This window comes from Daucus carota, chromosome 6, assembly GCF_001625215.2.
Source record: "Daucus carota subsp. sativus chromosome 6, DH1 v3.0, whole genome shotgun sequence".
In the NCBI taxonomy this organism is placed as follows: domain Eukaryota; kingdom Viridiplantae; phylum Streptophyta; class Magnoliopsida; order Apiales; family Apiaceae; genus Daucus; species Daucus carota.
Window position 1 is genome coordinate 34,041,180 of NC_030386.2, and position 24,787 is coordinate 34,065,966.

The 24,787-nt window shown below is 31.5% G+C and overlaps 2 protein-coding genes and 1 long non-coding RNA gene across 4 annotated transcripts; all 3 read right to left on the bottom strand.

Annotated features, from left to right (window-relative positions):
- Positions 1-376: 376 nt before the first annotated feature.
- LOC108225203 (nudix hydrolase 16, mitochondrial) lies at positions 377-6,422 on the bottom strand. Its single transcript, XM_017400027.2, has 4 exons — positions 6,030-6,422; positions 3,703-3,817; positions 2,375-2,458; positions 377-868 (listed from the first exon to the last, which is right to left on the bottom strand). Exons 1-4 carry the CDS (start codon positions 6,098-6,100, stop codon positions 569-571), a joined length of 570 nt encoding a protein of 189 aa, XP_017255516.1. The 5' UTR covers positions 6,101-6,422; the 3' UTR covers positions 377-568.
- Positions 6,423-12,069: 5,647 nt separating this feature from the next.
- LOC108226774 (uncharacterized) lies at positions 12,070-13,332 on the bottom strand. Its single transcript, XR_001807720.2, has 3 exons — positions 12,913-13,332; positions 12,598-12,679; positions 12,070-12,499 (listed from the first exon to the last, which is right to left on the bottom strand). It is a non-coding gene; the product is annotated as an uncharacterized LOC108226774 (long non-coding RNA).
- A 1,561-nt stretch (positions 13,333-14,893) lies between these two features.
- On the bottom strand, positions 14,894-19,571 carry LOC108224850 (amino acid transporter AVT1A). 2 transcript variants are annotated; one of them, XM_017399588.2, is made up of 12 exons: positions 19,264-19,571; positions 18,213-18,496; positions 17,737-17,951; positions 17,391-17,414; positions 17,122-17,302; positions 16,809-17,028; positions 16,596-16,731; positions 16,452-16,471; positions 16,210-16,355; positions 15,565-15,608; positions 15,389-15,451; positions 14,894-15,279 (listed from the first exon to the last, which is right to left on the bottom strand). In XM_017399588.2, the coding sequence occupies exons 1-12, from the start codon at positions 19,467-19,469 to the stop codon at positions 15,187-15,189; spliced, it is 1,632 nt and encodes a 543-aa protein (XP_017255077.1). In that variant the 5' UTR covers positions 19,470-19,571; the 3' UTR covers positions 14,894-15,186. The 2 variants fall into 2 exon arrangements, 1 of the variants encoding a protein (XP_017255077.1); XR_010284891.1 differs by lacking the exon at positions 14,894-15,279 and having other exon boundaries at positions 16,210-16,347.
- Between the last annotated feature and the right edge of the window lie 5,216 nt (positions 19,572-24,787).

Sequence of the window (24,787 nt, forward strand, 5' to 3'; positions counted from 1 at the left end):
ATTACAAAACTACCCTTCTACATTGTATATAACGACTACAATTAAGTAATAGTAGATTTTATAAATTCTTTAACAATGATCCCAATTTCAAAACTATTGAAACAGGACTCCCATTGTGAAGAATCCGAAGCATAACCGAAATTTAAGTTTATATTTCAGCAGTCCTTAAAAAGATACATGTGGGTCTGCAATGTCCAGACCCACACACTCCCTTCAAAAGAATAAATCATTTCCTAATCACATCTAATTTAGTAATTTCGTATCACTCTCATTCCTATCACAGATTTTCATTTCTGACCAACAATTCAAGCACCACCTAAGTCAAGCATTCCTCACCATTTAAGAACCTAAGTCACGGATCTAGTTTATGACAGTCTCACTAAAAAGTATCCGCCTTCCTACCTCTATATTCTGATAATAAAGATCAGAATAAACAATCCACATAAAATGTAAGCTAATATATACCGCAATACAACTAGTTGTATCGCTAAACTAAGCCTCACCACTTGGGCGATAACATGTAAAGAACATAAAGATTACAAAACGTTTTGAAAGAAGAGAACAGCCTTTAGGGTTTATCAATATTAGTGGGAGAGTGAAGATTGTTTCTATCTTTCATTGTACTCATCATACCATCAGCAAGCCACCCTGAAAAACCTTCCTTGAGGGCCTTTTTCATCCAAGAATGCCGACAACATTCATCAGCTTCGGACACTGTTAGCCAACTTCTCTGGCGAAGATTTTGCTCTGGCCAACAGTCAAGCTCCTCCTTCACAAACAACGCATACATGGTGGCTTTGCATAAGCCTGCGGGGCTAGATTCATCTTGAAGTGTTTTGCTTGTGAAGTAGTAGTCCCCGAGTAAATGCTGAAAAACAATATAACGAAAAGGGAGTTGAACCTCATAAAGGATTTTCATAAACTACATAACATGTGTTTTGACAACGCTGTGACAATTTGCCCAACATATCTATCAGGCTTAGCTTAGCAGGTGTCTCTCCTCTTGGTAATAAGGGGTTGAGGGTTCTAGTCTTAGTGGAGGCAAGTGTGCATGACTAATTACTCTTCTGAAATTGTAAAAGACTCGATAAAAACATTTTTGGACAACGCCACTGAGCTTTATAAAAAGGGTTTATATATGAGAGTAAATACTAAACACCTCAGAACAATATTTCATCAATAAGGGAAAAAACTGACTATAAACATCTTGAGCTTGAACCCACAGCAGAGCTAGTGGGGTGAATAAGCAGTTTTCAATTTTCCTATATAATTAATGTAGGGTACCTATAAGCAGTCTTATTAATCATAGTTCAGGATTTAACTTTCTAAATGCTATTTCTCAAGTTTCACAGTGTAAAGATAGCTATTCCCAATTCTGATATGTAGGTTCTGTTAATTAAATCACAAATAAGTTTAAAGTACACTAGTTCGAATGCAACAAGTCAGGTAAAAGATCAAATTTTGTTGGGGCAGTATTATACCACTTGACCTTATAAACTGAACTATCCCACATAACTCAATGTGGGAATGGGGTGTTACTGTTATGTTCTTTGCAGACCATAACAAACGTGCACACACGAACCCATAATAGAAAATTGAGACACAACTTTATCACCAGATAATATGTTTGCAATCACTTAAAATGGTCACTGATTATGATTAATGTTTATATAATTGTCCAGATAGGCCAATCTTTTAACACAGTGTAAACAAGAAACTTAAGTGTTAATAAGCAGTAAGTGTTAACCAGTTCCAATAATCGGTTACATATTAGAAGAATTCTCCTTTAGAACTGATAACAAGCAAGTTCGATAATCTACCGATTAAGGACCCTAAAAAACTAAATACCGACTCAACCATGATTTTATAAACAAGCTATAATATCATATGAACATTCCAATAGTACACATGTTCCTGACTCTAGGTCCAAGAATAAAAGTGGTATCTTAAAACATAACGCAGCATAGTCGTTATTGCGGTGTTGATAAAGAGTGCCAGTATGCAAGGGTAATTTGGTGTTCACCACATATATTTTAAATCATATATATATGGCTACATTAAAAAAAAAAAAAATATCCTACAACACAAAATCTATCTTTTACAAGGTCAAATTATAAAAAGATGATTGTTATATACAGTACTTGCATCTTATATAATAAAAAATATATATAATTGTTATAAAAATGGGCAGAACATATCCGGCCCGAAGTGTATGAAGATTAGACATGGCGACCATGATGCCATGTTGTCGCCTTAGCTTCTCTATGATAATAATGGTGACTCCCATCAAATAGACTTCAGATAAAGTCAATCATATATCAATACTTATAGCTGATTCCATCCAACAATTATAGTATTAAAAATATAAACATACCATTAGATCTCCTCGAACTCCAGCCTCTTCTAAAGCTTCACGTGTCGCTGCCTCCTCAACTGTTTCATCATTCTCCCACCCACCCTATAAGGAAAAGGAAAGAGAATAAAACTGCCACGAACTTTCACAACATATTCAAGATACAGTTTTGCATAAAAGTATACACACAAGTAGGAACATTACATCCTTTGATCAATGATCACTGGCACATACTAACAGGTTCGAATAAGAGCAACTCATATCTGTGACTACTGAGTATGATAATAACAGGCAACCAATCTTGAGTATTACGCTGTTATCTGTATATATAATTTTTTAAAAATTGTTGATGAGCTCCACACCAGATAAAGAATTGTGACAAGAACAAACCCTTGGCTACACAGTAAAAACCATTTCCCCTCTGAAAAGCCATATCGTAATGAATTCAGTTAATCAAACAATGAAAACACCAAACCTCAACTGAATAATACAATTGAGCAACTTAAATACAATCTGCAGAATCCAAGGAGTGTTTAACACATTTCGCTACTGAGAAGATTAACTATGACAGACAATAAAAATAATTCTATAGATGAGGTTTCAAGAGGCGCTCTCTCCTGAGATGCAACAAGTAGCTTCACACAAATTGCATGCCCTCCTGCCCTACTTCTTTTATCCTTCGTGTCCTACCCCTTACTTTGAATTTCCCGAACCCCCCCCCCCCCCCCCCCCCTTTTTTTCCCTTACTATAAGTTAACATGACAGGCATCACTGGTGGACCCGTTGCATTACTCACCCCCAATATTTCACCCAGTCCTCAAGGTGGAAGGAAGGAAAGCGTTCTTAAATGATGACAGCTTCTTCCCTGGTGGCTTCAAAGGCCGGTAAACGTAAACCTTCAAAAACGGATCCTGTTTTACAACAACACCTAGTTTGACAGAACTAAAATATATATAAATTTCTCTAATCTCATCTAGTGTAGTTTAAATATATCCTAATTTGACTTGTATCTGAGGAGGCACAAAAGAGATTCTAATATGACTTGTTTGAAAGGCAAAAAAAATCCTAAAATGCTGTCTCAACATCAACCACAAAATCTGAAGCCATCCTTAGCTATATCACCTATGGGATTCAAACGAATAAAAAGATGTAAGAATTTATATAAACTTTTATAGCTAAGTTGCAATATTTTAGTAAGATCAGGCTAAGTACAACTTTTTGACAGTCATAAATGGAAAGGCACACATAGTAGTCAGCGTGTTTATAAACTACATTGATGTGAAGATACACAGATAAAAATGCTGTACATGGGAAAAAAATATTACAAGATTGATATCTTGAAATTGTACCTTTGGAAACAGAAGACCGGGTCCACTATTTGAGGTAATCATTAACACCTCTACGATCTTCTCTGACAACACGCCACTGCCCTCTTCAGAATCCCGATACTTAAAGGGTATGCACCTGAGTGAATACACATGTACAAAAGCTGAAGGGCTATTGGTACAAAAATTCTATTATCAGATAATCAGAGATATGTATGAGTAAGGGCACTCAAATTTGTAATGATACAACTCCACAATTTGAATATAGATCCACAAATGAACAATCTAACCTTCCTATATTAAATTTTTATAATAACTTTTTATACATAATTCACTTTTAAGTGAATATATGTAAAGGTAAGCGTAATCGTTTCTAATGTTTTAGTACAATTTTTTTTGGTAAACTAAATGTTGGGGGGTTTCAGAAAATCCATGGACTCCGAGTCCTCTGGATGTACCTCTTCTGGGAAATTCTATTAGCTTTTTTAATGCTCTTTTTAAATAAAAAGACTCATTTTATTTATCCATGTCATAAACTTAGCCCTTGGGCCAAAACTTTCAAAAAACTAAACTAGCTTGTGCCCAACAAAAAGCTTACAGACTGCAGTATTGCAACATAGTTACATAAATTCCATTAAGTTAGTTACATAAATTCCATAAAGTCCATGCACCTAACATTTTTATTTAGTTATGCATAACGTCACTCTTTTTGCCTTTTAATATTTGAATCTCAAAGAAGCTCGTTTTGTTGAAATTTAAGGTGTTTGGATAAATAATTTGATATTTACAACTTATTACTTATTAGGTATAAAAATCATTAATATAATAATGAAATATTATAAATTACTCCCTCTGCCCCAACCATTTCTTTACACTTTCCTTTTTGGATGTTCCTTCCAATTCTTTACATTTCAAAACTTACCAAAAATAGTAAAATTTTATGATATAAAAATTAAGTACATCCACTACTTTCCTCCACTATACACCCTTTACAGTTTACACTTTACACATTAAGTTTCAATCAATTTCACCATTTTATTCATTTTCTTTCCCACTACTTTATTCATTTTTCTTACTTTCCGTACCCAACCCAATTGTAAACAAATGAGAGGGACGAAGGGAGTATCTTTCAAAGTGATCCTATACATTTTTATAAAGTCAAATTTCAAGAATATGTAAAACTAAGTCACTAAATGAGTCACAAGTTGACTTATAACTTCTTTACACAAATGGTACGTATAAACTGATTCTGACTTATAAGTCATAAGCTAATAAAAGAAGCTTTGCACAGACAGAGATAAATACTTCTTTTAAGCTAAGTCAAACGGCCCCTTAAGTCTTTGTTATACACATGAAGAAAATTACCTACCTGACAATATTATATACAATTTAAATGGATGTGTTAATACTATATACAAATAATCATGTATAAAAACTAAGACCTTTCCTTAGCACTGTTAAATTTAGAAAGAGTTGGTAAATATTATATGATATAACGGAGCTCTTTTAAACAAGCAGGCTTTTGTTGGAGTCCCATAAACCCCAATATAGTCGGGCATTCTAGGCTTCCGGAGCGTATAAACATTTAAGCAGATATACATGTTAAGCATTCCTCTTAACACTTGATTAGTGAATTGGGAGGGTTGCACAATTGGAAAACTCATAGAACACTTTTTGTTTTGTAGAAATCACCACATCTTTTATACAAAAATAAAATACATGTGTTCTTTAAATGGAAACATATTTATGAATAAGTTGAATTTAAGAAAAACTTCGTGAAAAATAGTTACATAACACATTCATATATGTAAATTCATGTGTTATGTAAAAAAAAAAAAAGAATCATGAGCAAAAAAAATCATGCATTTGACAAAGAAAACATTTAATAGAACAGAACATACAAGTTCATAATCTCTAAAATAGTTTTGAAACATATATGTTCGCAAACTATTATGATTCTAAAATCCCCGATTCGGCCAATTAATCCCTGCAAGCTGCCTCCCCAATTCGATTTTTAAAATCAGATTAATCAATACAAAATTTTCTTAAAGAATTTTTTTTCAATTCATCCCTGGAGTTGTAAAAGATCCTCCAACTTTTTATACCAAATGTTTTGAAATGATATATTATATAGTAAATTAAACTAATATATTAAATATTATTATAATACTATAAAATATCCGATTTTTAATCCGATTAATCCTTGATCATACCTCCACCGGTATATCCCAATTCTCGATTTTCACAAACATGCCAAACAGAGTAAAATCAAAATATGCAAACATTTTTCACAAACCATAATAAACTAGAAGGAATAACAGTTTAAAGCAAAAAGCAATAAGAAAGATTACCCAGCAAGAAGACGATATCCATCCTGATAACGCTGTTGTTGACGACCAGTTCGGGCCACCAATACAGACATCCTCTTCCTCAAATATGTTATACAAGGTTTCAGCTTCAAGCCCACATTGTAATAAATTTCATCATCATATTAATAGTTTATATTTGTACTGTCTATTTGAGATCCAGCCGACCGGAACCCATTTTTCTGTTTTTCTAACCTCGTGTATAAGATCAATTATTATACAATGAGGGTTATCTGTGTGCCAACATTATTGAATTCTTTGTTTCTTTACAGAGAAAGAAATGAAGATTCGAGGGGGGCAGAGAGAGAGAACGGGAACCGCACAAATCGGAGAGTTTGGTGGGGTGGAGAAGGAATATCAGATTTTGTACTTCTGCTCAAGTAGAACCGAATGAAGGTATTGATATTTGATACATATAACATATATGTTGCCGTTTTAGGAGATTGTTACCATTGTATTTTTAAAATTAAGTCAATAAATTTTTCAAATATTTATCAAGTGATACAATCTATATTATCTATACTCTACTATAATAAGTCTATAATATTTTTTGGTTTGATACTCTGCTTTTGGTACTACAAGTTTATAAATGTGGGGTCTATTAATATTATATTGTTAAACAGTTTCAAATACTAAAAACACTCCTAACAATCCATTATCATATAATATTTCATTAAAAAATTATAATAATGTTATAAATAAAATTATAAATATACAAGATATTTAACAAGAACCTTCATATAACTCTTTTTAACTAACACGAACCATTACATAACCTTTTCTAACTCTAATCAAAAAAATTATTGTTGTCAAAAAAACCAAGATTACAAAATTATGTTGAAATTCGATTGATTAGATTACTGAATCTTTCAAAGGTATTACACGATCCGCTATATTTATTAGGGTTTGTCCATTTTCAAATAATCAGGTGAAAAATATAGTCAGTTTAATAATATAATTTAATTAAAATTCAATCCATTAATACTAAAATACTAATAAAATGATGTTAAAATTTAAATTATAAATAATAAATTACGAATTATATACCCGCCCGTGCTTCGCACGGGTTAAAGGCCAGTAAATTTTAATTTATTGAGGAGTCTCATATTAGTATTTAGAAAATTATTGTTTATATATTGACAATTCTGTATTGAAAGGGAAAAAAAGGACATCTAACATTTCTCTTTTTCCAGTTGGAGAAATTATATATAAAATTTTTTAATTATAAGACTAAAATATGTAACAATATTTTGTTAAAATTCAAAAAGTCAAATAATAAGAAAATGATTGATGAAAAAGAGCTCGACTCATTTTAAATTATTATCAATTTTAATTGAAAAATATCTATTTATATATTAATAAAAATTAATATGAAGTTTGTATATCTTTTAATTATATTAAATTAATATGTTGGATAACGCAAAATTTTACACTCACCTTCTATAAAAGGAGAAGAGAAAGAATGGTAAAGAATATGGACTTTTTTAAATTAATATGTGACTCTACTAAATAAATATATTAATTAATGAATTAGACAATAGAAAGAAAAGATTAAAATTTCACGCTATCTAATATATTAAACTCGTAGGATCACATATTTAATTATCTTTTTCCTAAAAATGGTGGAGTGGCGCAGATGCTCCTGTCATAATAATATTTTTATTAAATTGCACCATAATATAATTTATAATATTTCTCTCAAATGACAAAAAACTTTTAATATCATTATTTTGAAATAAAATGTCCCAAAAAATGATTTCATAAGTCACTCCAAAACTGGATTTGTTATATTGGTAGAACTCAACTTCGTTTACCGTTTCGTGGAATTTTTTTTTAATTTTTAATCAATTATATAACTTAAATATGCAATTTAAAATAGCATTTTGAGCCAAAAAATATTATTATAATAACGTTTCGAACTTAAAAATATTGTTATAAATGACATTTTGAACTTAAAAATATCATTATAATTAATATACATAATAATACAAAAAGAACAAATAATCTAGAACTTGCGATTATAAAATATGAAATAAAGCTATTTACACAAGAAAAAAATAAAAAAGAAAAAATAACAGGCAATACCTAAGAATGAGCCCCCGGGAACTTGGCAAAGAAGACAGAGGAATGATGCCTCGAGAGAAAAACACATACGCGAAAAAAACAAAGACAATGGGTCTGTTTGTTTTAAAGAAGTTGTTTTGATTTTTGCTTTTCTTGACTATTTGTATAAGTAAGTATAAATATTTTAAAATTTTGAGAATATTAGCTTATTTATCCGGCTTCTACTATTATTTCAAATATTTTATTAATTTATTTATTTCTCATTTCTAATGAACTTCTTTATCAGGCTTCTACTTTTATTCCAAATACCTTTTTTTTCAAAATTTAATTATAATTTCTCATGAAATGTTATCATCATTTAAACAAACAATCATAATAATCATTATCAAACAATAATAATAATCACTCAGTTAAATCATATATTAATTTGTTAATCTACTTTAAAAAAAATAAGAAATTTAATATGTGAACAAGCATATTACACGTTAATTTATAAAATAAGTTAGGGATCGATTGGTGTGAGTTTAATATGAGTAAAATTCATACGTTATGTTTAATTCATCTTTTTTTAATTATCAGATTCATATCTGATACTAAAAAAGAGTACTGAGATGTTATTTTTAATATCATTTAATTTATAATATTTGACAAGATTAAAAATAATTTTTATATAAATATTCTACAAATGAAAAAATATTGATATAATATATTGATTAACTAATAATATCATATTACTTTAAAAATTATTCGAGTACCAAACTAAACATCTATTATTATAATTTATGAATTGAATTTTGACCATACAAGCGTATCATATAAATACATTCATCCAAAGTTTATTAAGACATTAATGAAAAAAAGTAACTCATGACAATAATGAGCCATTTAATTAAATTAGTTTTCAGATGGCTCATTTAATTAAATTAGTTTTCAGATAATTATAATACATAAAAAACGCCGTTTGGGAGGAGCAAGTGTTTGGGGAGAAATTAATAGCGTTGAGAGGAGCAAGTATTTGAGAGTGAGAGAACAAAATGTTTGGTGAGTCGGGGTTTGATATGATGAAATCGGACAAGGGAAAAGAAGTCTGTTCTGAATTACAGAAACCAAGTTGTTCCTCTATTTACGTGTTTGCATCTCTCCCTTTTGTTGCTCAGGTTTACATTTTGTGTAAGATCGATTATAAGCATCTTGATAATAATACTAATGATAAATATAAGGTTAAATCCGCACCCTTGAAGCCTTTTCTTATTTTCTATCGGGGTGATATATGATGTTTTTAAGATTACAAAATCTGAAATTAAGGACTTATTACCTGATGAACATAACCTTAGCTTAAAGTATTTAAAACGATTGGATCCCTACATGAATTCTTCGAAATTTGAACCTCTTGTTTTTGTTGTCAAGGATAATCTCTATGTTATTTCTCGGAACATTACCTCTTTTGAAATGTATTCTCCCTCCAACAATTGCTGGACAGTGTTGAAATATAGTACCCAACAAGTTCGTTAGCCATTTTAAATCGCACGTGGTTCTGGACGATATGGACAGTGTTGAAATATAGTACCCAACAAGTTCGTTAGCCATTTTAAATCGCACGTGGTTCTGGACGATATTATCTATTTTGCAACGGGTGATGTAGATTCGGGTGCTCATGATGAATCTGTTTATTCTTACAATATAATCCACCAATCTTGGAAACAGGTGTTTCTTACTTCCCGTATTGGTGGTCTCGATCTTCATCTTGCTTTTGAACCCCCGTTGTCCCTATTGGCAACATGCTTTTTCGGGGATTTTCACTTTCCAATCATGAGATCGATACTGCTGTTGCTGCATCTTCCTATACTAAGCTCAATGATTCCGATCTCCATGCAGAGTCTATGTTTATGCGACCAATATTAGCTCCTGAACAGAGACGGATCCTGATAGAGGCAAGAAGGGTCAGTCGACCCCCTTAAAAAATTGTCTTTAATTTTAAATAATTACATAATGTCGTGAAACGGTAAAAATTTACATAATCTGAATATTAAATTTTTTGTTTTCTATTTTATCATTTTGGTGTCGTGCACCTTGGAAGGTCAAAATGTGCTATGTTGTCTCTCCTATGGCCGCCATCCCATATCAGAAGACACCATGATTTTCTTCAACTTTTTTAAGATCGCAGGTGATATTTGGACAAATAGTGTTATTCTTGAGGAAGAACCAAAAGATGAGTATGACTTTTGTTATTATGCAAGACAACTGGATTCAGATTCAAAGTTTGCGACAGAGAGTTACTTCAACTCAGAGTTTATGCACAACAAACTATTCAACATCTCAACCCAAGAGCTTATTGTTCAGATCGGCCAACTCATCACTTGTTTTTCTTGCTAGGTTTTTACTCCGCTTGTCTCTCACTAAGCTTTTTTACCAGGGTTATCGTTGGCAGTTGTTCTCTTTGCATGCTCATGCTTTTCTATCCGCCAAAACCTTGTAATCTATTTATTTTCTCTTTGTTTTTAAGGCATTCTTTATTCTTCTCAAATGGATGGATTTATTTTGATCTTTATTTAATGTTGTTCTCTAACTTGCTACCTTCTGTGTGTTTAGCGACCAACAATGTAGTTGTTTCTTTATCTAATAGAGTTGATGTACCATTTGTAGAATGAGTATTATCAAGCTATGTGTGACTGTGTGTTACCAAGTTAAATTAGTTAATAGTTAATGGAATGAGTATCATCTCATGTGCCGTTGAGTTTTGCTACAGTCTAAACTTAAGTGCAAGTGAGAACACCTGTCTAAGATTAAAAAATCACCTCTTTAATATCACGTCATGTCTTATTTTCTTATTTGATAAGGTAGTATTATATGATATTGCCTTATTGCCTTATATTGTAAAGTAATGATTCCTAGTGAGTCTCAGTGATTTAGTAAATCATTTTTTTTTTTGACGAAAAGAAATTATATTAAGATTGAACATCATCCAACACAATCATCTGCAGATTGATAGGAACAAACCCCCTATCAATAACTCGATCTGGAAATGAATACGACTCTCTCGCTAACAAGTGAGCGGCCATATTAGCAGATCGTTTAATAAAAAACAAAGCAATGTTTAAATCCTTCACCAAATTTCTGCACTCCATTATTATATCGCCAAACAATCCCTATTCTTATTCCTTATCCATTATTTTCATAATAGATTTGATGGAAATGATGAGAGAGAAGGTGAGAAAAGATGGAGAAAAAGGAGGAAAATGAGTATTCTATTCATAAAAATTAAATAGGGAGATGGCTAGAGGATCCCTGAAAATAAGGCATGGCTAGTAAATTTGAGGGTGTCCTAGTGATTTAGGTAAATTTGAGGGTGTCCCAGTGATTTAGGGGATTATTAGGATAGTGTTGGAGCACTATTTTTTGACACATTCCCTAAATATGAGTTTAGGAGTTCATTTGAGGAACCTATTAAATTTGCTATGGAATGATTTAGGAACCTATTGGACTTGCTCTTATGACTTCTGTACATACAAATATATCTGCACAGAACATAACACCAACTGGGGATAGAAAGTGGAAACCTGGCATAACTGAATAGAAATCCGGAGATTTAACGGATTATAACTTACTTTTGCACCTATAAATATATCTTCTCAGCACATAACACTAAGATATAGACAAACAAAGAATACATTTCATTTAAAATTCTCGCACTTTTTGTAGTCCTGGAGCTCAAAATTTGGTGTGAATATGTTTTGTTTTTTTTTTTATTTCTTTTCCAGATCATTTGCACATGTGAATTATCTTTTAATCATGTGCAGGCACTATCAGGGATATCTTATGATTTCTCCGCAAAGTACTGGATTGGTCTTGACAGTAATGCATCAAGGAGGATGTTATGTGCAGACTGCAGACTGGTTGTAGTTAAATATAATTAATTAAGAGGTATTAATTATATTTTCAAAGAAAGCTGATCACTCAAGAATGGTCAGAAAAAAGAAGCAAGTGCTTTGATACTGAACATATTACAAGAACTCACAGCAGTAGCATTATCAAATGTCTCCTCCTCCTCAGAATCTGACACATAGGGGACACCATAAGTAGCTCCCATTTGGAGCTCCCCAACATAATTCCCCTTCTCTTTTTGAAACTTATGCATAGACATTAGAAAAGTAGAACCACAGTGTTATAAACTGCCATCCTAACTCTCTGACAGTAATAAAAAAAAAAAAAGGAAAGAAAGAAAAAAAGAATAAAATTGATCCAGAACAAGAATCTCCAAACTTCAATGATTCTCACCATTTACGGAGTGATATCTTCTACAGTGGCAGCAGGAGACACTCGTACATTCTGGACCAGAAAAATGTCGGTGCATTCCATTTGGTACGGCATTTCTTTCAGAGCTCGCAGTGTTACTGAACCGGTTTGTAAAATAGTTACAGCTAAGCTCAAAAAAGAGCAACTACATATATGATATAACTTCCAAGACAGTAGAACAAATCAACAAAAATACCTGTTACGGTGGTTTTTAAACCTGCTTTCAGTATACCTTTCTGAGGCTGTACAGTGTACTTTACTAGGTTAGAAGTCTTTACCTGCAACAGACAACAAAAAAAGAAATTGATGAAGATGTTGGTACTTTTAAACTCAGGATACATGGGCGATGAGCAAAATTGTGAGTATGATATTATCGTAACAAAAATGAAAGCTTATCAGAATTTTATCTTAAGTGAAGCTTGCTCAACTGTTAAAACCCCAATTAGTAGAAAACAAAACGACATAGGAAAAGAAGAATATATTAATCAAGTAAGTAAAAAGAAGGAATTACCTATAAATTTGAGTCCATAAGGATTGATAGAGATAAGCTCATCGGCAGGATAGGGGCGGGGGTCATCGCTGAATGGATTGGAGGGTTGAAACCACGGGCTGAATGGATTGGAGTATTCAAACCACGGCCTCATTAGATTAACATATTCTACTTCTTTTTTCGCAGGTAACAGATTAACAGGGGAGCTGGGGGTGGAGGAGGATGCCATATCCGTAGAAATTGATGACACACACGAACAAAACTCCAAAATTACTAATTAGCCGTTACGTATTTACACGGAGACTAACGCTCTTTTTTTTTTTCTTGAAACATACCGGAGAGTAATTTATAACAGGTAGCGGCCAGGATTATTATTAAACTTTTAATATGTCCGGCGTTTTTGCTGGACGGGGATATTTCCATCTGCGTTCAACTGCTTAAAAAGTGTTAAGTCACCTGAACAGTCTCCGACAATTATGCCAGGAATTTGGATCCATTTATAACACATCAAAACTCTAATTTTTGTTGGTTTGAATATTATTTTGAAAATGTGTACTGCTACCTACTGGTCGAAAATCGAAAGTTTTGATTCCACGATTTTCGATGATTTTATTTAATCAAAAATTTACTACTCCTTCTATTTCATAATACATGTCCATTTTAGAAAGACTTAATTACCAAAAAAACTATTAAACTTATGTGATTTTTTCATTTTAACCATAAAACTGTTTTTGTTGCAGAATAATGCAACTAAGTATACAAAATCAAATTGACTAACCCAATTTTAATGAATCTCTAACCATGATTATTTTATAGCTAACATGAATGCCGCATACAGCACAACACATCAATTTTTTTAACTTAATTTTAAAATTTTACATAATTTATTATACATACATAAAAAGTCAGCTATATTTACGTTTTCTTTTTGTGCATAAAAATTCAAGTGATAAATTTTTATTTAGAAAAAATAATAAAATAATTTATGAAACTAATTTTTTTAGAAGTATTATAATGCATGTCAAACTCTCGTTATCAGATCACCAAAATATTACAAACTACCACAATATTTTAATACGGTGGTTTCAAAAAATCACACTAACATCGTCGCCTTCGAACATAAATTTTAGTACGCTCTGTGTGTGTAGATTGTGAATTAGGATTTTGACCCTTAATGAGATAGTAAAAATATTAATAAAACACATGTACTAAATATTTTAATTAGTAACTTAATAATATATGTGGCATCCATCTTAATTTTAACTTAACCATGTTTATGAAATAGTGAGATTGGGTTTTTAAAATAAAGTTTTTTAAAGTTACTTGCATTATTCTGCAACAAATATACTATTGTGGTTAAATTGAAAAAAACATGATAGTTATATAATTTTTTTGGTAATTAAGTCTTTTAGAAATAAAAAAATTTGTTTCAAAATACCTGTTCACTCCAACTTTCAATATTTCCAAAATCAACTCTCCTCTACCTATTTCAAATTTAAATTTCCAAGATCAACCATATACCACATAATATTAAGTTCAATAATGACTTATTACACCACTTTTTTCTCAAAATCCACTTTTCTTAAATTATGTGATTTTTTGGAAGTGGACATATAATTTGAAACGGAGTAATAACTAACTGACTATCTTTTTAATTAAAACATAATATATTTTCCATTTTTATCAATTAAAATTCCTCTTTGATAAATAATTAATAAGTTGTCTTTTTAAACTAAAACACAATGTGTTTTATTTTTGCTCAACTAAAACACCTTCTTTTATAATGATTAATCAATTATCTTTTTATCTAAAAAATGTTACATTTTTTTTATTTTTTCAATTAAAACACTAAAACACCTTACTTTCCAAAAATATCACAAACAATTATTTAAAATTAATAATAAAATTATAATAATAAATTAATTAATGATTATTAATATCATTTAATGATTAATAAATTATATTAATATATTAGTTAACATATTAGATAATCTCAAAAATAGTATAAAATTTCACGTTATCTAATATATCAATTTAATACGATCACTGTCTTTTTGGAGAACGGTGGAGTGACGAAGATACTGTTCAATGCATCTTCGTCACAATACAGTAGTATATAATATGCCTCTCAAATGTAAGTACATCACAGTCGATTGATTATAAAAAGTGCATACTTCTTAACACCATGAAGCACATAAAAAGACAAAGAACGAAACTATAATGAGGATTTAGGACAGATCACACAGCCCCCCAGTTCACCAAAATGGGCAAGCAGTGTCCCAGTGACCCAGCTTTCTAATACTTCTTCACAATCTCCAACAATGAAGAGAAAGTTCCGATGACCGCAGTGGCAACACCGACCACGACGATTGTAGTACTCAAGACTTTCTGAAAGAGAAGAAACATATGTAAAACAGAGATGAAACCTGGTTTATAAGTTATTGTTGCGGATATGTTAAGTCGAACTAATACTGAGCATAAAATCCAATCGTTTTACCTGCATAGTTGTTGCTTTCTTCCCCAAGATTTTCAAGAAACACAATGCTGGCATTATGATTGCCTAGATCACATTTTAAAAAACATATTACAATACATTGCAGCTATGACCAGGCATACTAGATAAAAGAAATTCTATGTGTCAAGCTGTATTTGTGGATGAAAGTGTATGCTCACCACAAGAACGCTTAAAAGAGAACCAATCAAAGCCATCACAAGACCTGCAAGACCAATAACAACAGGTGGATAGCATCAGATAGACACCTTTCTTAAGTTGCAGCTGCAATTAGTCATGCATTCACCCCACATTCTCCAATTACAAATTATAGTGGCAAAGCATTAAGCCAATGCATGATACTACTTATACAATATTACAAAGAATATTACATACAATTATACAAAGAATGTTGATAGTAGTAACTGCTATCCAGGTGAAGTTGGAACTTGACAAATTGCCTTCATCAATTTACTATAAATGGGCATTCGGTCCTTGTTATTTCGACCCCTTTAAAGAAAATAAAAATCGTATTCCCATGTCTAGTGTTTGCTTGAGGGGATTATTAAGCCAGTTAACCAGGTAACTCATTTTCTTAATTATTCTACTTCTAATTAAGATTTAAGGCGCGTTCTACCCTTCAACACGAAGAGTATTGTTAGCAACAGTTCTATTGCTTTGGTAAGTAACAGGGACTTACTATATATCAGAATAGATATTATACATTTACACAAGCAATTGATGAAATATCACTGTTTCAATTGCGAGGGTATATACAATTAAAACTAAATTGAGGAAAAAATGCAGAGAGGAATTTCAAGACATACCAAAGAATGGAACAAGAAATGCAACGCATACAGATGAGGCAACAAGTGCTGTTCTAAGAAAAATGAAACACCATATACTATTGGCAACACCAATAGGCAGCAGCTCTTCTATACTCCGTGCCAGTGGGTTCATCAAAAGTGCATACTTGAACAGTGTTAAGGAAGATAAATGGATAGATGACCACGCAAATTGTGAAGACATTAAGTTTCAATAAAATGTGAATCAACATGTAAAAGGATATTTCGTTAGTGGATTAATAACCTGCATTAAAGTAGACCATATATTAGAGTAGTAGTGCAGAGTAACACATCTGTATCGACTGAAAGAACAATGTAATTTCAATTTTTTAAATCAAAAGAGAGTTAATGAAGAAATTTGAGCTTACCGTTGTCCATAGTGCCACTTTTGAAGCAAAGAGATGGTCTGGCATATTTAAAGTTATTTGAGACAACGTGTCTTGACCAAACATAAGATATCCCATGATTGCAACACTCCCATACAGAAGAGCGCACAATAGAAAACTGTAAACAGCAAAGGGTGCCTTTAAGTATAAAAAAAATGAATGCATATGGTGCAACAAAAATAAAATTACCTATACCTTATCATAAGTGCCTTGGTAAATTTTGTTTTATCAGCCATTGATTGATAGATGTTGGGAAAAACAGCATGTCCGGAATAGCAAAAACCATATACACCAATTGCAAAAGGCATCCCACTGAAATTAACTGCTGGGCCAGTTTGATGAAATCCGATACCGTTCATTGTGCCAAGAAAAGCCACACAAATAATAATCATAAGTGTTGCGAGGACTCCTCCAGCTGCAAAGGTTAATAGACAACATACTTATCAGATTAAAACTTGAATACCTTTTAAGCAAAATGGACAGTTTTGTCTTAAAATTAAAATATCACCTGAAAGGTATGAAATTACTCTTAGATCTCTTAACCACACAGTTGGCAGAACAGCAACAGCAGTGAGAATTCCAAAGAAATGCATGGAGTCCAGGTTAAGAAAACCCCAATTTAAGGCTGCTCCAGGAAATAACCTGGTGAGATTATCCCCTTCCAAAGTAATGAATTCCACACAGTAAGACTGCAGGTATTGGTATTCATGCAAGGAATCCGGTGAGAATCATATACAGTGAATGTCACTTCTAAAACTAGAACGCGTTACTACTTACATATAGTTCTGTGTACAAAACGATCTGCATTAAAACCAAGAGAAAATAACCATAAGAAACAATATAAAGAATCTGATTGAACTAATAGAAGAGCGCAGATCAGAAACCAGCTACAAGAATAGATTACTTCTATACCTTATTTATGGTACAGATTGAAAGGTCAAACATCCTACAACTAATTCCCAAGACATTCAGAATTTTAAATAAAATGACAAACAAATATTAGACATTAAAAAAGAGAGGGAGAAGATATGTCTAAAAAATGGGTACTTTTAGACAAATGACAAGCAATTTGGTTCCGCGTTCACTAGGCTTTCAAATAGTATATATGTTCAATGCAACTCACTGATATGAAAAGCCGTCCATATTTTCCAAAAGCAGCTTCTCCTATGTCAGGGTAGGTTAAAATTCCTTTTTTACTTTCAAAACAATGTCTCATGAGAGAAGCTGTATAGCAGCATATGACAGCAAACAGAACTAGCACTCCCAAGCTTGCCCAGCCACCTTCTTTAACCGCATAAGGGGTAGAGAGAATCCCAACTCCAGCCAGCACATTTACTCCTGCCAAACGACAGCATCAAATACTTGAATTTATATTAGATAATAGCAAATCTAAACCTTTTGCATGTAAACCCTTTGAAATTCTGTTATTTAAGGTGATTGATAGATCGACTGGTCTTCATAGTTTTCTAATCTTCAACCCTTTTGTTGACTAGTTCCTGTACAAACTCTGAACTTACTAAAATTTGTTGCATCAATAATAAGCAACTTGAGTATCAGAACTTAAATCCAGAAATTATTAATCAACAAATGTATCTATACCATTGAAAATAGTTTGAGTAAGGCTGCATCCATGACCAATAGGAAGTTCTCCTGCGAAATCCTCATGCAGTGAAGCCTTCTCAGACCACCACGAAGATCTTGATACCCTGTCTAACTCTTCTTTCTTGTAATTTTTTTCATATTCCCCCAATAAAGAGGTCTTAGTAACATCGTCTAAACTGGTTCTAGCACTGACATCGTAAAATGAATGTCTGAAGGTAGATGAACGTCGAATAAGCCCAAAATTTGGCGATGCAGCAATTGTGTATGAATCTGTTGCTTCCCTGTTAAGAAGAAAACAGTGTAACCACACTAGATCTCATCTTGCACCATATCAATATGCTAAGTATAATGATATCAGGCATCCAAGCCGGGAGAAGATTTTCAATATTATCACAAAAAACAAGAATTAAGATATTACATAAATGTCAAACGAGTAAAAGGGTACAGGCGGCTACAGCACACTGGGGTTTGTTTTTCTGTGAATACAGTGGCCAAGTTATCCTTACCACGCTTAGAGTAGTTGTGTTAGTGCTTTTGCTTACCACGCTTAGTAAAGAACTCCACAGGATCAATGAGAAGAAAAGCTTGTCAGGTTGACAAGTATCCATAAAGAGAGTTTGTTGACTCAGTTATAATCCCCTCCCCCCAACCCTAAGGCCATTTTTTTAGATCGAATGGTAGATCACCAGGAGTTTTTGGGGGCAATATCAGAACTAGGTGTCAATTAAAATTTTTCAGGCTATTGACCTCAAGTTGCTACCTAAGCTCGTGTACCATGTTAAGTCTGTTCTGATATAATATAAATTTTCTCGGTACCATGTTAAGTTAACAGACACCATTAATTTCGGGATTCATCAATTGGAACATATTCTATGCAGCAGACCAAAATTAAAAATCCCAATCCTAATTCCTAACTTGACTAATCTTTAACATGCCAAGATAGTTATTATTTGATTACCAAACCAATTACAAGTCTTGAACCATCACAAATTGACAAGCCAAGAAAAATAATAGGACTCGAAATGGGCAACTAATTTGGAAATATCACCTGTAACTTCGAGGCCATTGCTGAGAAGAAAAAGTTGAAGTGGGTGATTTTCTTGAGCCATGCCCACCTTCATTTCCATCCTCATCATCACTTCCGGTGCTACTACTCCCACCATTAGCACTAGTATTGCATTCTATATCATGCACTTCATCATCTTCTTCATTCTCAAGAAAATACTCTGACTCCTCTCTGTCTTTTTCTGCCATGTTCAACTTTCTTCAAACACACTTTAGTGTGAACTGGAGTGTGCGTGAATAGTCTAGATAGTTGGAGTTTAATAACAGAGGGTGGAGTCAGGTTCAATTCATACATATATATATATATGTGTGTAATTGTAAACAGGGTCTTTCTCTGCACATTAATACCCGTTAATAACTAATTTTTATTTAAATTAAAGATTTCAATTGATAAACTGTCAGAAATTTTCATACATATAGAACTATTATTATTAGTAAAATTAAAATCACTCTCAATTTCTATATCATCTAATTAAAAATATTTGTTGATATACACCTGTATGCATACTAGAAAATCTATTATAAATATGGTTTTTCTAGTGTGTGCCCATGTACACTAGCACAAAATTTGATAGTTTCCCTGTGTTTTGATTAGCTTAGGGGTCATTTGTTAAATCTGAACAAGTTTTGCTGGATGATTGAAAATCTGGATGAATGACCTATCTGAACAGTAAACAAAATTTGTTATTTGTTAACTCATTTTATCTGAATGACAAAATTTACAAATTTAAATATTTTTTTGTCAAACAAATTCAGTTAATTGATTATTATGCATAATATACATAATTTAATCTAAATAACTTGTCTATTCAGAATTAAACATAAATTTATAAATCATAATTATTTTTTACACAAAATTTATTATATTATATAATATAAAAATTTATTATAATATATAATATAATATAATTTTTTAATTATCATATTAATTTTATGATAACGCGTGAATGACAAAATATACAAATTTAAATATATTTTTTATCAAACAAATTCAATTTATTGATTGTTATGCATAATATACATAATTTAATCTAGATAACTTGTCTATTCAGAAATAAAACGTAAATTTACAAATCTAGTTATTTTTCACACAAAATTTATTATATTATATTATATTAAAAAATTATATATTTTTATAATTTTTAATTATAATATTAATTTTATATAACGTAATAATTGAACATTTTATTAGTCATCAAATTAATAATTTTTTAATTCTATAATTTATGATAAAATTATAAACGACATTGTCAATGGAAAATATATTTAAGAAATAGTGGTAACATATATAAATAAATGTAACTACTAAATAATAATAATAATAATAATAATAATAATAATAATAATAATAATAAATATAAATATAACTTATATTACTGTAGGTTGTATCAACAAAGTAACATCCTCTGGATGGTTGAGACAGAATTTTTAACGCCAGTGGTCCAGAGGAATTCACTGTTATCCAGCTGCATATTTGCAATATCAAACAGTCTGGACGAGTAAAATTGGACTGGTTCAGTTCAGATGGGCTCATTCACTCGTTAACAAATGAGCCCTTACACTCTTTTAATAATAATGGCCCCCTGCATTCACACCAACCACACCAATGAAAACACACCAAATTTATGAGTTTCCGTGTTTGTTCATGGGCACACACCAAACAAACTCTTATAAATATATGTGATGTGTAAAATCCCAAGTTTTGATGATCACATATAATAGCAAGCTATCTTTCAATTCAGCTTAACATGTTATATTTACTCTGTTATAGCCTGCCATATTACTTGTCTAATCCGATTCTGCAGGAAACAGAGATATAGCAAGCTATTGTCATATCTTAGCTTGACATTTTTAAGTTATAGTATTTTAGCCTGCTGTTTGTCTTTCTAACCTTGTGTTGCAGGAAATTTACTATAGCAGAATTATAGCAAGCTGTTTCATAACAGCGAGCTATGATAGAGTCCCACCAGAAGCAGAACACTTCAAAGATTGCAGCGTTTGACTTCTACAAATATTAGGACTTAAGGTGTACGTTTTCTAATCTGAATATGAGTTAAATATACATATTATAAGCTCAGATTATTTAAATGAAAACGTTTCCTAAATTCAAGGAAGTGGTTATGCTTTAAACTTATCTTTTTCAAACACACTTCCTTATCCCATTTTAATAGGGACTGTTGCTTCAAACGACTTTCTAAAACTCATTCCACTATTTCTATGGAGTATTATATTGAACTAACAACCTGCAACGTTCACATGGTGCAACGTTCATGGAGGTTTGTTTCAATATAGCCGTTATAGCTTTCAGTATATATACGGCTTGCTGTTTTCAAGAATACTTAACAACTCACGATCTTGAAAACATTCTCAATCTCTTCTGAGCTTATATTGTGTATTCGATTCATATCTTATTAGAGAGCATAGTTTGAGTTGTAATCTCTCATTGTTATTCAAAGTTGTATTTGATTAGTCACTAAAGCTAGCGGGGTTCTAAGTATAGAACAAAGAGGGAGTTAGATAGAATTAGTCTTCACAAGGTCTGAGGTGCTAAGGTTCGAGGAACAAGGTGAATTCAAGGAGGGAAAATCTAGGAATTCAGAGGTTCAAGAACAGGTGCACAGGGGGCTAAGTGTCGAGCTGTTTTCTGTCTGCTCAAGGTTTCAGCAAGCTGCTTTAGGTGATTGGGTAAAGGGAGATATATTATTATTCTGTAATTGTTGGAATTTTCAGTAATAATATATTCTCTTACCAAGTTGGTAAGGGACCAGGACGTAGACCATTAGACATAGGGTCGAACCTGACTAAAATTGCTTGTGTCTGATTTACATTTTTGCACTTTACTGTTTTGCATAATAGCCTGTGATTAATTTAAAATTGGTATAATTAGCCATTTACACCTATTCACCCCTCTCTAGGTGTATTTACATGATGTTTGGAAAAGACGGTGCAGAGATAATTAGTACTCCCTCCGTCCCAGTCATTTGTATACAAATGGCTGGGACACGGAGACCAAGAAAAAGTGTAAAAAATGAGTAAAGTTAGATGAAAAGTGAGTATAGTGGTGGGACCCGTTTATATTTAATAATAGATTTGAGATAGTGGAGGAAAGTAGTGGGTGTAATAGTGTTTATATTATTATAGAATGGAGATAGTGGAGGAAAGTAGTGGGTGTAATAGTGTTTATATTATTATAGAATGGAGATAGTGGAAGAAAGTAGTTGGTGTAATGTTATTTTATATTATAAAAATTACTACTTTTGGTATGTATACAATTGGTGGGACGTCCCAAAAAGGAAACTGTATACAATTCATTGGGACGGATGGAGTAAATAATATGTTGATTTCAAGAACGTGAAGCAGCTGGCAAGAGTTTGATAGACGTTAAGAGATGACTAGGATGACTGTATGACCATTAATTTTTGACTAGCCTCCGACGGGTAGTATACATATTGTTTGTCTCATCTGCTTGTATTTTTCTCTCATTTGGAAATATATTAATTACTGTATATGTGTAGGCCAAATCACACAATTACCATTACTCAGTTGTTACCACTCCTTTGAGATTTCCAAATATGTTTACAGTTATTTTAAAAATAAATTAATTCAATAAAAATATACGACATTTATATATAATTTGAAATTGAACAAATACATGACCATACCGACGTTGATTCTTTCTTTCTTGGAACCAATCGATTTTTTTGAAAAGATATGTATATAATATAATTTATTCTATATTTATCTTGAACAATTGATCATAAATATATTAACATAAATATTTTTATTATTGAATCAATATTATGAAAATCTGATAATTTCAGAGATATGATAAACAACAAAAACGCCAACGCGATTTGGATAGCCAGACGAAAAATATTACAACAGACACTTAGTTGTAAAGCTTTTATAAGCTTGAATTGTCAGATAAAAATAAATAACGTAAGCCCTTCTTCACGAAGCGTGGAGTTTACCTCGAGGGAGGAGTATACTTTCCAAATATATTTATTATTTATTTATTTATCATAAGTTTTTTGATAAGTTATTTATCTATCATAAGTTGAATATATATTTCGAGAATTTAATTTAAGATCTGAAAATGGATAAAAAAAATTAAATAAAACTATAAATTTGGTAAAATTCAATTTTTAAATGACGGGTCTCAAATATTAATCCGAATATATATATATATATATATATATATATATATATATATATATATATATATATATATATATATATAATTTTCTAAAAATTTATCATGACCTACTAATTTGGAGACCTCCTTTCTTAGAACCATGAGGTATTTTGTATATGCTTCCTTAGTTAGTAAATCTTTTTGTTGAAATATGTATATAATTTGCCAAAAATTCATCATAATCTATTTATTTGGAATCTTACTTTTTTAGAATGGTGAATTATTTTATATATGATTCCTGTTATTAATGATATATAAGAACTTTTGTTCGACAAAGAATTTTTAGATATTAAGTTATTTTTTAGTAAATTTTTAATGAAAGTATTTGAAGAGATTTGAACAAAAAGTATTTTATGAAATTTTATTAAAGAATGAATTGTTAAAATCTGTTTTATCGACATTTTAAAATGGTGAAGTGTCTTATTTATAGCATGGATTATATAAAAATCAGGGTAATTAATCTTATTAAACTCTAAGATAGAATCAAATGACAAACGGATTATAATTTAATCCAAACTGAGATATCCAACCATCATATAAGAAAACTTCAAAGCGAACCAAATTTATGTGTTGTTGCGTACGATATTTCGATTTTTATCTTTTTCTTATTCATGACTAATGAGTAATGATGAGTAATGCCAATAAAAAAACATAATATACCAAAATATGAAAAATCATTCTATAGCAAAACAATCTTAAAACACTTAAATGTAATTTTACAGTAAAAATATAGTTGCAAACAAAATTCCGCCATGATCTTCATCATACTTGGATACATTATAATAATGAAAAATCCGATGCTAGTCCAAAAAAACCAACATTCTCTGTCCACACGTATCTCAAATAGGAATATAAATACAATGATAATGTTGTTAAATCATTTTGGAGCGATAAAATAATTCAGAAGATGACTGACAACTCGCCATGGCCACGTTTGTGATTCTAAGTTATTTTTATCTGCTCCCACTTTGTAACTAATTAAGACCACTCAAACACCCAAGCAACCCAGACAAATCTGGATCTTCCATCTTCGTGTTTTAGACTCATGTGATTTCCAGGTCCACCTGCACGGCTTCAACAACTAAAGATGTAAAAGAAGTACAAGCTCAGAATATTTTCAAGAATTTTGAAATTCTGGAAAAAATATACTGGAAATCTGGTATTAATGCGGGTGTGGCTTGCGAGGGAAAGAATTTTTCCCATTTTGGATCACTAAATAAATTTTATACCTACTGCATTCTCTTTTAATAGAACACTAAAATTAAAAATAATTGTTCTAATCTTATAATGATTGGTTTAAATGTGCGAGGAC

Excerpts from the sequence above, each read along its gene's own strand:
- LOC108225203 (XM_017400027.2), bottom strand. The coding sequence starts at position 6,100 with ATGTCTGTATTGGTGGCCCGAACTGGTCGTCAACAACAGCGTTATCAG. Across the intron at positions 3,818-6,029 it reads GGATATCGTCTTCTTGCTGG|GTGCATACCCTTTAAGTATC; the intron begins GTAATCTTTCTT and ends GTATTCACTCAG. Across the intron at positions 2,459-3,702 it reads CCGGTCTTCTGTTTCCAAAG|GGTGGGTGGGAGAATGATGA; the intron begins GTACAATTTCAA and ends TTTTCCTTATAG.
- LOC108224850 (XM_017399588.2), bottom strand. The coding sequence starts at position 19,469 with ATGGCAGAAAAAGACAGAGAGGAGTCAGAGTATTTTCTTGAGAATGAA. Across the intron at positions 15,452-15,564 it reads CTCTTTTAAGCGTTCTTGTG|GCAATCATAATGCCAGCATT; the intron begins GTGAGCATACAC and ends AATGTGATCTAG. Across the intron at positions 15,280-15,388 it reads AGAAAGCAACAACTATGCAG|AAAGTCTTGAGTACTACAAT; the intron begins GTAAAACGATTG and ends CTTCTCTTTCAG.